The 18,169-nt window shown below is 31.8% G+C and overlaps 1 protein-coding gene across 1 annotated transcript; it reads right to left on the bottom strand.

Moving 5' to 3' along the window:
- Positions 1–1,885: 1,885 nt before the first annotated feature.
- Positions 1,886–18,018, bottom strand: LOC106666572 (apoptosis-inducing factor 1, mitochondrial). Its single transcript, XM_024228057.1, has 15 exons — positions 17,731–18,018; positions 12,982–13,202; positions 12,720–12,905; positions 12,319–12,382; positions 11,324–11,460; positions 10,514–10,644; positions 9,523–9,757; positions 9,134–9,266; positions 7,797–7,993; positions 6,392–6,532; positions 6,063–6,177; positions 5,913–5,995; positions 4,167–4,214; positions 2,855–2,980; positions 1,886–2,782 (listed from the first exon to the last, which is right to left on the bottom strand). The coding sequence occupies exons 1-15, from the start codon at positions 17,816–17,818 to the stop codon at positions 2,687–2,689; spliced, it is 2,001 nt and encodes a 666-aa protein (XP_024083825.1). The 5' UTR covers positions 17,819–18,018; the 3' UTR covers positions 1,886–2,686.
- Positions 18,019–18,169: the final 151 nt, after the last annotated feature.

The raw sequence follows: 18,169 nt of genomic DNA, 5'->3' as shown, positions 1-18,169 counted from the left end.
GCCTGATTCCACAGTAGCGAAAACTATAGCAGGGGTATCCCTCATCAAAGCAGCTAGCGGAAGCCTTATTATCAGGCTCTATCTCATCTATGAATCTACTTCTTTTGGAAAACCTGATCTACTACAGAGTTGATCATCACATCAACCTTAGTCTTTCGATGAAACAACTTCCAGAATTCAGTCACCCTCAAAAGACTTGATTTGAAAAACGTTTCTATTAACTCTGTAAATGTAATTTGCACAATTCCTACAATCTATTCTAACCCAAGTTGGTGGACTGTACTCATTTATGCCATAATATTAATTTTAACAATAATTTGTGCAATAATTTTTTGACAAAGAAAGTTTTTATTGTAAACAACACTAAAAAATGTTCTGGAGATGTAAAAACAAATAATATAATCATATCAATATAATGTATAATCGAATAATGTAATTAATAATTGTATCTGAGACATTGAAGAAAATTGTTAATAATTGTAATTGATTTAGGCCTTCATAGAAGTTCTAACTTGAGGAAGGAGGTGCTATGTCAAACTACCTCTACACAAGAGCCATGCAAGGCGTTATCTTCGAATCCTGCTAAAGCAGATAAATTACACTTTCACACACTATATGTACGACACATGTAGACATAGACTTAGAAACTGTGTAACCAGCATAAAATTGCATTTTCTCCTTCTCCTTAATAATCTTGTAACAATGAGACATTTCATTATTATTATGCACTCTCTTTGTTGTATGTAGTAGTACTTGTACTCCTGTATTGAGTTAGTTTTAAATAAAAGTTCTTTTTGAAAACACTTTTGTTGATTTATCTGAGGAAATTTATATGCAGTTGAGTTTCAAAGAGAGGATTGCTGCATATGCATCTACTTGTTACAACTACTGGGAATGCACATGGGTTAGATTGGATTAGGGTAAAGGCACAAGAAACAGCGAAAATATTCAAGTGCAAGTTTGAATTATGTCATGCCTTGGCTCTATCAGGGAGTGAATAGGAACGATACCAAATATGAGCAATATACTTAAGCACAGCAGCGAGTCTCAGGATTCTGTGATTTCTGAAGATAGTTGTAGATAAAATGGTTGTGTTGAAGGTTTCATGATTCAAATGGGAAAGTACAATATAAGGCTGCTGGTTGTATATCAAGAGAAAATAATAAGAAAGATTACCTTTTTGCTTATTACAGAACAAGAGCTTATATTACAAAAGGAGAGACACTTTTCATTTCTCACCTTAAGATAGGCTCAATAATTTTTAATTTGGTCATTCCCAAATTCATTTCAGTTTGATTTCTTTTTAATAGAGTCATTATACATGGTTGTAAATTTTTATGTTTAGTAGTAAAATGCTGAAAACTCGTCTGACAGACGAACTCGAGGGTACAAAATGTCTGGCCAAATTACATATTGTCAACCCACAGTCCTCAAGGTGTACGCTTACTATTCTATCACCTTTACTAAAAGAAAAAAAAATAAGGGAGGAGCAAGCATTGAAATTATATCATTGTATAGGAGGAATTGTAAAGACATCAGGTATTAAAACAGTTCTGTAATAAATGTGTATAATACAAATTGTGCAATACTCTATCAATATTATTTTATTACAAACGTAACTTAAGTAGATGAAAAGACTGTTTTTAAATGTCTTACACAATTAGGAACTAACTTTTTACAAATTTTCAGTCAACAATATAGAAATTATCAATTTAAAAAAAATAAATAAATAAAAAGTAAACAACTTCTGTTATGGATGAACTGATATAAATGGAAAGTTTTCGTAATCACATCTACATGATAAAATGAAAATTATCTTGAAAGTTTTTATTATGTACTTTTTATTATATTAAATAATCCAGGAATGAAAAATGAACCTCTTTTCTGTAAAATAAGTACAATCAAGTGTATTATTCATTATACACAATGTGGATTTATAAGCTGTAAATAATGGGCGAGTAAAAATATTAATTGCATAAATAAAGCTGAAAATGGTACAAAATAATTTCCAGCCCAAATATCCAATATCTTTTTATTAAAAAAATAAATATAATTGCATGTAGCCCAATAAGAATTTCAGCGAAGTAATTCATTCCATGAATACAAATCTGATTTTCAGACATGGTAAAAAATTTAACCAAATGCTACAATATAAATAAATTATTGGTCCATTTTCTAACTGTTTACATACTACTTAAAAAAATGTGAATCCCTGAATTAAAGGTTAAATTTCAAAGAAAATTCAACATTCACCCAAAGTATTTCCTACATGACCCCGAAATAGTTTCAAAACAAAGTAATTTGTTCTTCATCACTTTAGGGATGTACTTGGGTACTAAGTTAATATTATTAAAAAATAGATGATTTTAAATATGTAGAAGCAAATTGTGTTAACAGTTGGCAATGAGATAATAAACTATTTTTTTATATATTAAATTTGCTCACAATAAAGTAAAAATATCATGCCAGTCTCAAGTTTACATCAATTACCAAAATGAATGTAATATAAGACTAAACGTTTTACTTACAGTAATAATTAAAATGCAAACATATCTTTAGCATGTCAAATTTTTATTACACAAAAACTATCATTTTTTTGGCAAGTTGTTGTGGAACATTCAAGAATTTTTTTTGCAAAATTTTAACTAAAATTATTGAACCTGTATTTAACTGTTTATACTGTAACTTAACGTGATATTTCTTTTTCTGAATCTTGGCCATGGATGGAGAAAAGTTTTGCAACATCATTTAAATCATGGTAACTTTTCTTTTCCTTTAAAAGCTGCAGGAAGAAAAAAAAAAAAATTAATTTCGAACCATACATACAGCCATAATATTTAGCATAAACTGATACCTGACGAGCAATGTTTATTTTGTTGAACAAGTTCCATAATACAATTCCAACCACTACATCATTTTTCAAATAAAATATAACTCCTTTATTATATTCATCTCCTCCTTGGGTTGAACGTCTACCTTCCTGCAAACATATTTTGTTATTGTTTACCAATTTTTTTTTTGTAAAATGGATTTAACAAAAAAATGTATTAAGCATACCAGCAACATTACAATTTAAATGTTATCTATGTATTAAGTGGGAAACACTGTTCTATTTTCAAATCTTATAGAACAGTCTTATATTTGAATAACAAAACTGCTAATAAGAATGTAAACCAATTTATGTTATGAATAACCTGAGCAAGGGTGGCTATGTAATGGAAGCTCCTAAGAATTATGGGGCATTGTACATGTTATCAGTAAGACGGTGTAGGGTCATGGTCAACCCTTGCAAGTATGGCTTTGATTGCGAGGCCTCAAGAATTGTCTTTTCCTTCTATATACCCTTGTTTAGGGGGACCAATACAAAAGGGGAGTGTTGGAAAAATCAAAGAGATCAAGACACGAGGAGAGAAGAGATGAAGAGAAGTTGAGACACAAGTATAGTCTAAGACCAGACACAAGGAGAGAACAGGAATGGTGTAAGAATATGAAGGATGGTGTTAGCGAGTGTCCACTTGGGGTAATAAATTCACATCTAGAGTTAGACAAGAAATTCCCACTCGTGACACTGACTTTTTTATCTAAACTTAAAACCTTAATTAATTGAATTGTATTAATTGGTCAAGCGGACCACGAAAAATAGTGAATCTAGAGTTAGAGTTGCGCCAGACTTACTAATGTGACCAATGTAAATATTGCAGTAAAGGCAAATGAATTTTCTCTGTCTGTTTTTTGTATATTTGAACCTAACCTTCCATATTTTATTTTAATTGCTTCGTGTTGAGGTATTCAGCAAATATGCCATTGAATAGTAAAAAAAAAAAAAATAAATAAATACAATATTTTTACAGATAATATCTAACAATAGGGGGCGTCAGTGGCCGCAACGGTTTAGGCATTGACACGGTGCTCATCACTGTAAGGTCCCCAGGTTCGAATCCAGCGGCCCTGCATTCGAACCCGACATACTTACAAATGGGCTTTTTTTTTTCAAAAACACTAGCACCCTGAGGGTATATATGACCTCTGCTGTTGCAAACTATTTACTTTTATGTGCTACTTACAATGGGTTATAAGAAATTACAGGTTATAAGAAGGCATTTACAAAAATTTTTCGATGTTTCTTACATTGGCAGTTGCAAAAGTGAACTTTGATAAAAACATACGTGATTTAGGTAGCAAATTCTCACAAGTAATGGATGCTCTTTAATATATATAAGTTACGTTAAGCTTATCTGCAGCGGTTACATTTATTTTTGCAGCCTTGCTGCTTATTCGCGTAGCCGGCGATAGGCTGTTTTTCCCACGGGAGTGCAGTCTACCCTCGACTTCGACACCGTGTACTTCCCCTCAGTTATTCGTTTTAATTTGAAAACTTGTATTTGGGAATAAAAGTGGTTTTTTTTATATATATATATATAAGTTATATACGAGTATAAACATTGTGTTAAATAAATAATGTGATGACAATGCTAGGATGCAGGAGTTGCTCCTAGAATTGTCATCAGCACTCTCTCCCACTCTAGAAATTTTATAAGGATTTTCATTTTAACAAACGTTAGTCTTAAGCCAGATTTCCCGAAAGCATATCGACGAGATTTGACTTAGATTCATAAAGTTCTGAATGTATATCAGTAACTTATTTGTAATTTCTTTGAATAAAAGTTTTTAAAAACACGTTCATCCAAAGAAATTATTTAACTGGCGTAGTCGGACTTGTTGAAAGTTATAATCGTGTAACTTTCCGTTTCAACGGTTAATCGGCAATCGGACAATCAACAATCGGTGAAGAGTTCAACGCATATGAACTTTCCTCCCGGACAACGGCATCGAACTTCTAGACTCTCAGAACCAGCGAATATGGTCGTAGGAGCTCTCGTTTTTATGTAAGATAATATTTAAAATAATCTAATTTAAATTTGTAATATTATTAACATATTCTTAAAAAACGAAATTTTTTATTAATTGTTAACAAATATCAAAAATGGCTCTCCCAGAATTTAAAAGAGAATTTTTGGACATGGTCCCGGAATTCAATGGAGACCCAACTGTTCTTACGCGATTCATAGACATATCGCAAAAATTAGTTAACACATTTGTAGATACAAACCACCCTAATAATTTCCAAAATGTATACCTGCTTTCATGCTTAAGAAATAAGATAAAAGGTCCTGCAGCTCAAGTGATTGAAAATAGTAACGTTTCAAACTGGGCAGATTTAAAAACTGCATTGTTAGAGGGATACGCCGACAAAAGGGACGCATTCACTCTCCAGATTGAAATCTCTAGACTAACACAACAAAACGAAACACCGTATGAGTTCTATCAACGAGTGCAAAACCTTTTAAACTTACAAATAGCGTATTTTAAAAACCATAATCCCCTTCAATCCAACACTTTAATTGATTATGCGAGAGGCGTCGCACTCCGTGTCTTACTAAGAGGTCTAAAAGAACCCCTAGGCTCACTTATACGAACTAGAAAATGACAATGAAACTGACATTGAGACAGTTCACTCCAACGCAGAAGGAAATACGATAATAACCATCCCCATTATCGACGGTCCGGTTAATATCGGAAAAAACCAAATAATTATATCACTAGTAGAACATAGTCCCACTAAACCAAAAATAATAAAGTTAAATGAAAACAAAACAAGGCTCATAATTCAAATTTCAAAAACAAACTTCGAATCAGACATTATAGAGTTTGTAAAAACATATATAGTCCCGAAAACAAAATACTCCCTTTTCTTCGAAGACGACATTTACGAACAATTTAGCACCGTAATGGTAAAACACTTTAAACACTCAGAACTCAAGTTTTTCAAACACACGACAAAATTAATAGACGTATTTGAGGAGGAAGAACAATTAGAAATCATTTAAAACTACCACACTGGAAAAACAAACCATAGAGGAATCGAAGAAACNCTCAAAACCCAATTCGGAGCCGATTTCAGACCAAAACATGGATTGCGTATCATAAAATGAAGCTAAAAATATATAATAATAATAAATTGAATAAAATATTTAGGATATTAAATTATTGTATGGTGTTACATTTGCCAGTCATATTTTCCCCTGCGATCCTTCCAGTTACGACTGCATTATCATGATGCTCTTCTCGACGTCGTTTGCCTAATTTTTCATCATAGTATGAAGCACAATCACCAGCCTAAAATATAATTCCAATGTATTACATCCATTTTTTAAAGGATCGGGGAGGGGTTAATAGACTAGAATTATGACAATCCTTTCTTCCACTCCAACCTAAGTAGACTTATTGTGGAACATTACATCCATTTACAGATAATTTGTAAAAATGCATAATTTTATTTAATATATAAGTAAATAAATAATGTTATTTAACGTATATTAAATTAACTTACGACATAGACATCAGAACGTGCTAACATGTGTGCATTTACTAAGTATCCACCATGTTTACTATCTATTTCAAGTCCAGATTCTGCAGCAAAATCTGTATTCGGATTAACACCTACTGCAACTATTACATGGTCAACCAACAGCTGAAAAAATAATTTCAAATATACTATTTGTAAGTTTGTTTTGAAATATTATTATTGTATAATATAAAATATTGGCATATAGTAATTTGAAATACAGGAAGTTGTCTTCTAGGTTTGATACTTTCCATTGTGTCATGATATGTAAACATTTTAAACAAAGCATCTGCAATTATTACAACCAAAAATGAACTGGTTAAATCAGTAATTTATTTTTTATTATTATTTTTTTTTGGGGGGGGGGTCATGTTTTCTATAGAGTCAGTAAACTGTTAGTCTCCCAAATTAATTAATTATGTAGGGAAGAATAGGACCATTGTATTTATTAAGATGATTTTGTCTTTTTTTTCCATTTTACATTGTACGGTTCTATTTAGAAAAGTATGGTATAAAAGTTATCAGAGAGGAATATTGAATATTGGAATATTTATTATTTGTTTTTCTATTTATTATTTCTGGGAATATTGTGTATATACATGATCTATATAAGCTTAATTCTGCACATACATACAGATATATATACAGATTTTAGCTTATGACTTCTCGCAGCAAGCCGAGAGAATCACTCACATCTGGGTTTTGGCATTCTGTGGTGAGACCTTGGGTCTTAACCGCCCCACTGCCGTGGTTAGACTCCAGGAACTGTCAACTACTAGGCAATTTCAGTCCCCATAAATACATTCTTTCCTATTTTCATACGTTTCTCTCAATTCTAAGTATTGTACAATAGTGCGGGTGGTGGAGAACTCAATATCCCACCATCTGCCCCTTCCCACTATACATTCACTCTCAACATCCACAAAATGAAATATGCACCAAATACTAAATAAAACATCCCAGTTAGCTCTAAAAATCAGAACAGGAGACCAGAAAAGAATAAAATTAAGGAGGAAATATAACACTAGGGTCTGACTAAATCTTATGTTTTTACAAGCACTAAACCCAATAAGATTAATAAATTTGTCTTCTGATCGTGCTGGTCTGTCCATCCATGCTGTGACCAAACCAGGATGAATGGAAATGAACTAACTACAGGTTCATCATCACCTCAACAAGAAATAACACAAGAAAACACATTTTAAATAGCACATTTCTGGGTTTGAATGCTGAAGGCGTTTTCAAAACTTCATGGATCTTCTTATCAATGAAATAAACCTTCAATTTATTGATTAATATAATTTACTGAATTGGGGTAGAGTAGGTAAAGCAGTTAAAGAAGACTGTAAAACTAAAAAAAAATGCAGTTTTTTGGCACAAAAATACTTACAGCAGCTTCATTACTCAACACCAAACGCAACTGTTCACCATCAGCTACTATATCCTCAACCTCAACATCAGTTAAAACATTGACACCTTCGCTAGAGATTTTATTGGCTGCCCATTTTGCAAGATAGTTCGGCAAGATCTTTACAAGCGGCCCAGGGCCACGAACAATCTGTGATATTTTAACTTTCTTGTTTTCACCTGTATAAATAAGACATTGTCATTAAATACACATATTTGCTAAACAATAAAACATTTAAGTTAGGTTGAAAAATCAACTAAAAAATTAAATAAAAATCATTGGTTCATAAAATATTAAGTAGTTTTTTTTTCAATAATTCAATTTTATCCCATTTGTGTTTTGAAGCTAAGTTTATTTAGTCATTATTGTTCACACACTCTGAAAAGAGATTATTTAATGTGCTTTTATTTGTGATTTCATATTTTTACAAGGTGTTTTGCTAATTTTAAAAATAGAGGGAAAATTGATCGCCATTTAATGATTTTTTATTATTGCAAAGGGAATACTGCACAGACTGCTAGGAAAATTTGAAATGTGTATAGTGATAGATAGTTTAGGAAAAGGCACCATTCATAAATGGTTTGATTGGTTTAAAGGTGGCCATTCACGATCGCTCCAAGCATTTCAAAAACCACATCAATGGCAAAACCAAATGGCATGCCGGGCTGCGCAGAATATTCGACCGATCCAAACTCCATCACACCACTCCAAACATCTATGGCACGACGATGTCATGATGTGTTTGAGAATGGGAAAACCTGGCGTAAACGGTGGAATATTGACGTGCTGGCTTGGTTGTGAATGGGAAAACCCACATTTTTTTGGCGCAGTCTACGTCTTTCTGTCACTGAGCAAAAATCTCCAACATACATTCTCAAAAAGTCAAAAACGTTTATCCTTTATTGGCAATGACATCTAATCGATGTGAAACAAAATGATTCATATAGTGTTTACAAGTAGCAGACATTTTCATCAAATTTACCAAATGCTATGGACTTATTTTATGACTCGATATCTTGTAAAAGTGTTGTAATTTTGTATTAAAAAGTAAGGGATAAGGCCAATTTGAAGCCTTAAGGTTCAGTAAGTAAATGATCATATTTGTTAACCTCATGAATTATTATTAATAGTTTGAAAGTCCTGATGGACAATATTATCAAAAGCTCGATGAAGTGTTTTTCTTTTCTTTATCCTTTTTATTTTAATACAAAATTAAAATATTAAAGGCTGATATAAATTAAATCAAGTGTGTTTCAGCATAATTTGTAAAAAAAATATTAATTTTCTAGGCATTAAAATGTAAAAATGATTATACATACCTCTCTTTGCCAAAGCAATTGATAATTCACTGCCGAGAAATCCTCCCCCTATTACTGCTATTGCTGATAGTTCACAATTAGTAAACAGATTTTCAATTTCTTTAAATTCTTGGATCCCCCTGTACAAAGTCACCTATAAAATTATTAACATATAAAATTACATTAACAAACCTCCACCAAATGTTAAATGTAATAAAATTATGATAAATACAATTGCAATAAAAAAAGCTGACAGTTTCTAATTAGTCAAATTACTTTTATTAATCGATCAAGGTTTAATAATGGTATATTGTACACAAACATTAAAAATTGATTTATTAGATATAGAAAAAATAGAAACATTTCACTTATGATGAATTTATATCAAAAACTGCACATAAATTGTCTACCTTTTCTTTAACATCATCACTAGCATCTTCAAGGATCTCAAGATTTTTTGGAGTTCCCCCAGTCGCAATAAGACATTTGTTATACTTAATTGTCTTTCCATCGTCTAAAATAGCATGCTTCTTTACAATATCAAGTTTTTTGACTTCCCAACCTTTGGCCACTGACACTCCTCCATTTTCTGAATCCGATAATTTTTCAATAGGAGCATAAAACTCTGCTGGCTCAAAATAAAGGCTGCAATAATAGTTATTACATCGGTACAGTCATATGTAAGTTTAACAAAAATTCTTTGACATATAAACATCATGAACATTAACATCAATTATTTAATGATTTTTCTCTTAAAGTGGCAATAGAATTATCCTCTTTACACTCAGATCAGAAATTAAGATTACTAAACAATTTCTTTTGTTACTTTTATAATATTTAACACTCCAGTATTGTATCAGTTGCACCATGTCCTCTTTATTTTGTTTCTGAAATGTGTCCTATCAACCTGCCTGTATTTTTATAAAGTGCAAAGGCTAGTTTTAACTTTATAATAGGTATAATAGTAAAGCACAAGAAATTCGGACATAACATTATTCCAGCTACTTTACTTGAAAGTTTATAATTTGTCAATAAATCTAGACAGGTAGTATTTTTAAAATGAAAACATGCCATTGACTAATGAACTCTGATACAAAAAAGTTATTAGTCATGTGCCTACTGTTCAATAAGCCCTGATCATGCTGATCTGCCTATTCTCTCAGTTTATTTTCAATGGATGTCTGACAGACATACAAATAAACAAGGTGGATTAAGATAACCAAAAACAATCATTTGTGTTGTGGATGAGAGTTCAACAGCTCACTGACCGACCTACGAGGTTTCTCACCCTTCACTAACCATCAAAAACCCAGATGCGATGTTGTTAAATTAAAATGTTTACAATGCAGCAATGCAATATATACATATATATATATATATTTTTTTTAAAATTTATTTTACCTTCTCTCAACTCCGTTCCATTGTTTAAACTTTAGTTCATTCGCTGACTGCCTGTCTTCTTGGTAAAACAATTCTTTTGACAGTGGTGGTCTCATATATGGGTTAAAGGGTTCTTTGGTGACTACAAGAACCTACAAATAGACAATACAAATATTTATTCAGAAATCGTGAGATGCGGTCTGGTGTGATGTAGGTTTCAAAAAAACATTTTCTTTATTATGCCAACGTTTCGATCTTTATTGAGATCATCTTCAGGGCCTGGGATTTACAAACATTGTTTACATTTAACAAATACATGTAGGATGTGGAAAAAAGTAAAAGGATTGAATATAAAAAACATATATTTTGCATTGTATAAATTCACTTTTTTCCACAACCTACATGTATTTGCTAAATGTAAACAAAGTTTGTAAATCCCAGGCCCTGAAGATGATCTCAATAAAGATCAAAACGTTGGCACGATAAAGAAAATTTTTTTTTTTTGAAATTAATTAAGGTTTTTAGTTGAGATAAAAAAGTCAATGGCACGAGCGGGATTCGAACCCACGATCTTCGGCAAGATACGCCGCTGCTCTACCACTTGAGCTATCGTGACCTCGATCCACTCGGACACCAACCTCCCATCTAAACCGCACCTTTTGAATTTTCCCTCTTTTTTGCCATTTTTCAACCTTTCAACAGTTTTTCTGAAACCTACATCACACCAGACTGCATCTCACGATTTCTACCATTATCGATTAACAGTCACTAATCACCACACATTAATACAAATATTATTGAGTAATAATAAATTTAATAAGATGTAATAACCTTAGCCTTTGGATCTAGGGATTTTATCGCCCGAAAAGCAGAAAATGCAGCTGTGCCACCTCCGACCAACAGATATTCAATTTCTGAAGGAATAAGTGATGATAATGATGGTTCTTTACTGAATTCTTGAGGTTCCACTATTAAATAAAAACAAATAAGGTAAATATAAAGTAAAGATTAGTTTTTCTTTAATTGTACAAAATCTTTATATTAGAGTAAAAAAAAAGATCTTTTCTATGAGTTAAAGATACATGTATTCGATATTTGCAATGAATTAATTTATAGGATAAAAATAGTTCATCATAGATGATTAATTGCTATGTACAGGCAAGTTACTATATCATTTTCATCAAAGTATTCTTAAACAAATGTTGGATATAAAATTGGGGAAGTATGTTTACCAAATCATTCGCTATATACATAATTACATAGTTGACAGGGTTGTATTCTGAAACCAATTTGATTTGCATGATTTTTAAATAATCTTCCTTCAGTAAAAAGTAAAGTAATTCCTGTCATACAAGAGTATTTCTTTCAATCTGATTTTCTATGTGAAATTAATAGCAAAGCAAATCATTGTAACATACATACAGAACATTATAACAATGTTATCAGTCAGAGTGGGAAATACAAAATAAACATTTAGACATGGAGAAAATAGCCTATTTTTTAACTCATGTTTATATATGACTAGAAAATAAAGCGCAACATGAGAATAAAAGTCCTAAATAAATTATTTTCCCACAGATGTTCAGAAATTTTAATAAAACCCATTTAAAAAAATTCATCGAGAAAAATATCATAGGTATTAATTACCATAAGTACTACAGTAATATACAGACATTACAGATACATATTAATGTTACCACATAAATCAAAGAACTATTCGTGTTCTTTAGATGTTTAATATGTATCATATGTATTGTAGAAATCAATTTAATTAAAAAATAATAAATGGGATTGAATAGGTTTTTAAGTAAATAAAAAATACTTACTGCAACGTCGTTTCTTATGAACTACAACCACTTTTTCATTTTTGGGGTCCTTAGCTATAAAATTCTAAAATCAAAGAGAAAATGAGTAAATAGATTAATGCATACATACAACATATACTTTCATGTATTTGAACAACTCAATAAACTTAAATGCCTTATATCATTTTAAGTATAGTGAATATACGGTGTAAAAACTTTGTGCACCAGTGATCTGTCTATTATGGCGGTACAGAAAGATGCTTCAGACCTCTCATATTTATTACAATGCATAAATGAAATAACAGATACAGATAATAACAAACTATGAATTAATTATTTACTAGATTTTATAATATAAAAATTGAATTTATTTAATAATTTGAAATAAAATTTAATTTCAAATATAACACCATAAAAAATACCTTATAAGCTATGTATGCTGCTAGAAAAGAACCTAAAACTAGGATAGTCCTTTTGAAGTTTGTTGCAAAGGAACCTTTCGTTTGGTGATAAGGACAATCTGGATTGACTTTGCATTCTACTTCTTGGACAGGGGTCTCCTTGCAGGGTACGGGGACAACTTGTTCAGCAACACATGGTGAGGTAAGCTGAAAAGTTTACATTATAATTATTTAATCTGCAATTTCAACAGACATTGAATGAAGGCAGTAAACATTTACTCACATCAGTTTTACATGAGGAAATGTAAGGTGGAGGGCTGCATTTGTTATAAATTAAAGGCGTCTGCTCTTTGTAATCTGTTTCATGTGTTTTACTCGACAAAAGTGTGTTTTTAGGTGGGCAGGATGTCTTCTTTTCTTTGAACCCTTTACACGAATCTCCTGTGCCATCTTTGCTATTTTTGCTTCTGTTGGAAGTAAATAGGGTTCGGTACACTTTGCGAGCTGTAAATTAAAATAAAATATATTAGTGCAAATATAAGTATTAAAAGTTATTTTGTTAAAGCTTCTCTACAAACTGGGTGGGAAAAAATACTAAATGATCTTACAACTCTACAACCACAGTTCTTTCTTTCAAAGTATAATATTCTGGTTGGATTCATTAAATCCACTAATTTCGTGGTCCGCTTGACCAATTAACTTAAAAAATGGCAAAAAGGAGGGAAAATTCAAAAGGTGCGGTTGAGATAGGAAGTTAATGTCCGAGCGGATCGAGGTCACGATAGCTCAAGTGGTAGAGCAGCGGTGTATCTAGCCGAAGATCGTGGGTTCGAATCCAGCTCGTGCCATTGACTTTTTTATCTCGACTAAAAACCTTAATTAATTGTAATTCTGGCTGGATTTGGTTTGGTAGGATCAGTGTGGTTATATTGTAGGCATAAGCCACATATATTGTAAATTAAATCAATTATAAAAAAAGAAGATTTTAAATGTTGAGCATGAATCTACATGCAAAATTGATTGTACGAGAACAGTTCAATTCCTCTCCTATGTAAAATTGACCATCAACCTTGAAGTAAAGGAGAACATTGAAATAAAAAAATTGAATATCAGCCTTGCTTTGAAATATTAAGACTAGAATGACTGACAGAAAGACAATGTTCTTTGCAGCATAAGCCATGCAACATAACTTAAATTTAAAACCAAACAATTTATTGGTACTGATATGGAATTTTTGATTCCACTTGGGACTGTAATTCTAAAGTGAGTATTAGCAAATAATATAACTTAAGGCATCAATAAAAATATACGAAAAATCAAGCTTTATCCTTTCATTTATTTTTTAAATCTCTTACACTGGATAAAAGTTTTTGAACAATTCTTTAAATGAAATCTTACGTCAATGTTTATGCAATATTGTAACTTAGAAATATTTTATCGCCGATAATCAATTAGCCAGCAGTTTTGAACAAAGGAAATAACATTCAGCATAAAGAAATTTACTTTATCTCAGTTTGTCATTATTCATTTTCTCGTTAGTCATAGTAGCATTATAATAACTTCGTTTTTGGCACCTTGTTTATACTAGCTACTTCAATAGGTTTAAAAAAATAGGGGAATGAATGCTGGTCTAAAAGGAGTGAATCATTTTATCGCTGAGTAGTCAACAATTATATCACCATCATCAAAGTTATGCAAACTTGCATTAATACATTGAATATATCATTTAGTTCTATTCAGAAAATTATTTTTATGCACATGGTATTATGTTGACACAGTGAAAAGTCTAAAGGACTAATAGCCATTTTTCAGCTCCCCCCTATTAGTAGTGAATGACAAGTTTAATATAGTAATTTAAGTTTGAACAGCCCTGACAATGGTGATAATCATAAAAAAGTCAACAAACAAGTGAAACAATTTGCTTCTGTTGGAATAGTCATTTATTCATTATTATTATTTATTAGAGGATGAGGCAGCTGGGGGAATTAAGAAAAATAAGTGACAAGCATTAGTGTGTTCCAATGTTTCAAGCACCCCTAAATTATTCCTTGTTCTGATCGCGAAATCAGCAAACCCAAGAGATTTAAAATTTACAGATGAGCTGCAAGCACTCCTGGAAACATTTTGATAATTCTAATTGTACCTAAGGTGTAAACTTTATTATATTCGCAATCCTGAAAAGTTGTGTTTTGTACCAGGGCCTCAATGTTAATTAAATATGTACATATGTAACCATTTATATCTATATTTAAGCTTATATATTATGATCCTGCACCCTTGGTGCAAAACTGGATAAGCCAAATGAGATAAATGCATATTCCAATAATTATTTAGGCCTGACTGACAATGTAGAGCTGATTAAGTAGACACCACTTCTTTTTAAAACACAATGTGCCTTTTTAGACTCCTCAAAACATTTGAATAATTCTAATTGTACCAAAGGTTTAAACATTACACTCAGAATCCTGAAAAGTTGTATACTTATTTATATAGTTTAGACGCAAGTGTGTAGAATTATAATTAATGGTGTTTATTGGAATTGAGGCCTATAAATACCATTATATTTCTTTGAAGGATAAAACAACCATCGTCTTTTTATGATGAAAATACGCTGATGGACAAATTCAACGCACCACTCAGTTTATTCAATTTAAAATTAAATCCATTATCATTCTGCATTAGTTACAGGTAGTTAGGAGCTATCGTAGTCAAAATAAATAGTAAATAATTCTTTCTTTCCTTTACTAAACTTTTGTACTGATTAATCCCATTTGCATAAAAAGTAGAATTATGCACTTCCATTCTGCTAGGCCTAAAGATCACTTTCAGTTAATCTTTTTCCTCCATTGATTTCATTTAATATCATTCTTATTCTTAAATTCACTATTTTTCGTGGTCTGCTTGACCATTTAATAACATTAAATTAATTAAGGTTTTTAGTCAAGATAAAAAAGTCAGTGTCACGAGCGGGATTCGAACCCATGACCTTCGGCTTGATACGCCGATACTCTACCACTTGAGCTATCGTGACTTTGATCCAATAACTTCCCATCTCAACTGCACCTTTTGAATTTTCCCTCCTTTTTGCCATTTTTCAAATGCCGTGTAATCTATTTGATTCTCTGCGTCAAACAAAATGGCCACGGAGAGCTTTAGTGAAGTATACTTCATTTTAATCATTAAATTCACTAATTTCGTGGTCCGCTTGACCAATTAATATATTACAATTAATTAAGGTTTTTAGTTAAGATAAAGGAGGGAAAATTCAAAAGGTGGGGTTGAGATGGGAAGTTAGTGTCTGAGTGGATCGAAGTCACGATAGCTCAAGTGNATGCAGGATTTTAAGTTTTCATTAAAAAAAATCTATATAAAATATTCTGTTTACGTTTACAGGATTACTCATTTGTATGAATGTCAACACTTATTAATCCTCTATTATTTTCCGGACAACCCAATAGAAGGCCAGGACAAGGTCGACCTAGGTCTAAACATGCGAGAGACAATAGATTTATCAGGCTCTAAGAAACTGCAGTATTATGGGAAATGTGATAAGAAATCTGACAAGACAGGTACGAAATATTTCATTTTCCTCCAGAACTGTAAGGAGGAAGCTCAATGGAAATAACCTTAGGGTCCAGCACCCGGCTTGTGGACATCTTATGACAGTTCAGAAAATGGCCAGGCTTCAATTCACACGGGAACATGTGAATTGAACATTGGAAGGTTGGGGACGAGTTCTTTTTACATATAAAGTGAGAGTTGGCCTCAAATCTTCAGGTGGGAATAATTTCATATGGAGACACTCAGGAGGAAAGTACGCCCCATGCTGTACGCGTCCTCAGGTGGCATTCCACAGTGGATCATTGATGTTCTGGAATGGCATTTCCTTGGATGCACCGATTTGGTTGTTATGCGAGGAAGACCTCTAAATTCACAGAGGTAGTTAGATGACAGAATCAAAGAACATATTAGTGCCCCACATCGGTGAAAGATTCTTACTAATTCAGGATAATGCCAAGCCCTATAAAGCACGTATTGTGGATGACTACCTGAATGAGGTTGAAAGTGAGTGCTTGGAGTGGCGAGCACAAAGTCCAGATACGAACCCGATCGAACACATTTGGGACCAACTTAAGCGACAGGTACGTTGGCGAAACCCAGGTCCTAACACCCTAGAACTGTTAGAAACGGCTGTTCTTGATGAATGGAAAAGAATTCCTCAGGATTTTACCAGAAATTTTTTCCAAGGAATGCACAGACATTTAACGGGGTTGATTCGTGCCAGAGGTGGAAATACTCAGTATTAAAAGGGACAAAAAGTACATATAACATTTTTGGTTTTGAATTTTTTTCTTTGCTTTTTTTTTTTAAAGAATTGGGTAATAAACATTTTTTTAAATGTCTTATTTTTACAACCAAACCTATTTTTGGTATGCAAAATATGAATAAGCCTAAATACATGAAAATTTAAGGGTGTTTGTCCATCAGTGTATATTAAAATATCAGTTGGTGGTCAGTACAACAAATATAATTAAACTGTAGTTACTATAAAACTAGTCAACAGAGTTCAAGTTTTATATTTTTTAGTAACTGGGAGATATTTTAGCGTCTTTTTTTTAAACTTTCATTAATTAGTTTATGACGTTAAAATGACTTTGATTTTGTATAAAACATAACTCAAATCGAAATATATTTTCCATTTTTGTTGTAAAAGTTTTATTTTTTTAGGGTAATGTTGAGAGGGGTAAAGCAGGAATATAAAAAACGAAATTGTAAAGCCAGTGAATTTTGTGTTAAGTTTTAGTGTTAAAAAGAACTGATATGTTTGTATTTCTGATGTAAATTTTTTCGCTCAAATAGATAAAAATATGGCCAGTGTTTTAAAGAATAAATAATTATTAAAAAAATTTGAACTGAATATGTATTCACAATAGATAGTAGTACTAATATTTAAAAATAGTTATATTACTAGTGTTTATTTAACTAGTTAAACTACTTAAAACCTAAAGTAAAAAATAAAATTAAAACTTACTAAATTGGTTAGTTATGTTCCCACAAATTGGGTTAGACAGCCTTGTAATTATGTTAAACTGGTCTAAAATTTTCTTGCAACTTAACATTTTTAAGAGGACAATTTTGTTTTCATAATTTTAAGGTTCAACCATGAATTTCAATTACTTAGCAACCCAAAGCAAATGGGAACAAATGAATTATAATAGCATATGTTTACAACGCAAGGGGTAAACGAATTATTCGCCGGAGAGATTTAGAAATTTTCATACTTCCGAGGCACGTTAAAACCTTTCTGAGGTTCAGCATTCGACAACAAAAAACCAAACCCCCCTCAACCTCAAAACTTCATCTTCGCGCAACAGAAAATCTATGACCTCACAATAGTCTAATAAATAGTGACCGCCATTAAAAAAGAAATAAACAACAATAATTTATTTTCCCACTATTATTTATTTAAT

The sequence above is a fragment of the Cimex lectularius genome, unplaced genomic scaffold (assembly GCF_000648675.2).
Source record: "Cimex lectularius strain Harlan isolate CLEC.00 unplaced genomic scaffold, Clec_2.1 scaffold173, whole genome shotgun sequence".
NCBI classification, from domain to species: Eukaryota; Metazoa; Arthropoda; class Insecta; order Hemiptera; family Cimicidae; genus Cimex; species Cimex lectularius.
The sequence above is the reverse complement of the archived record's forward strand: the minus strand, read 5'-3'. Positions and strand labels throughout refer to the sequence as shown.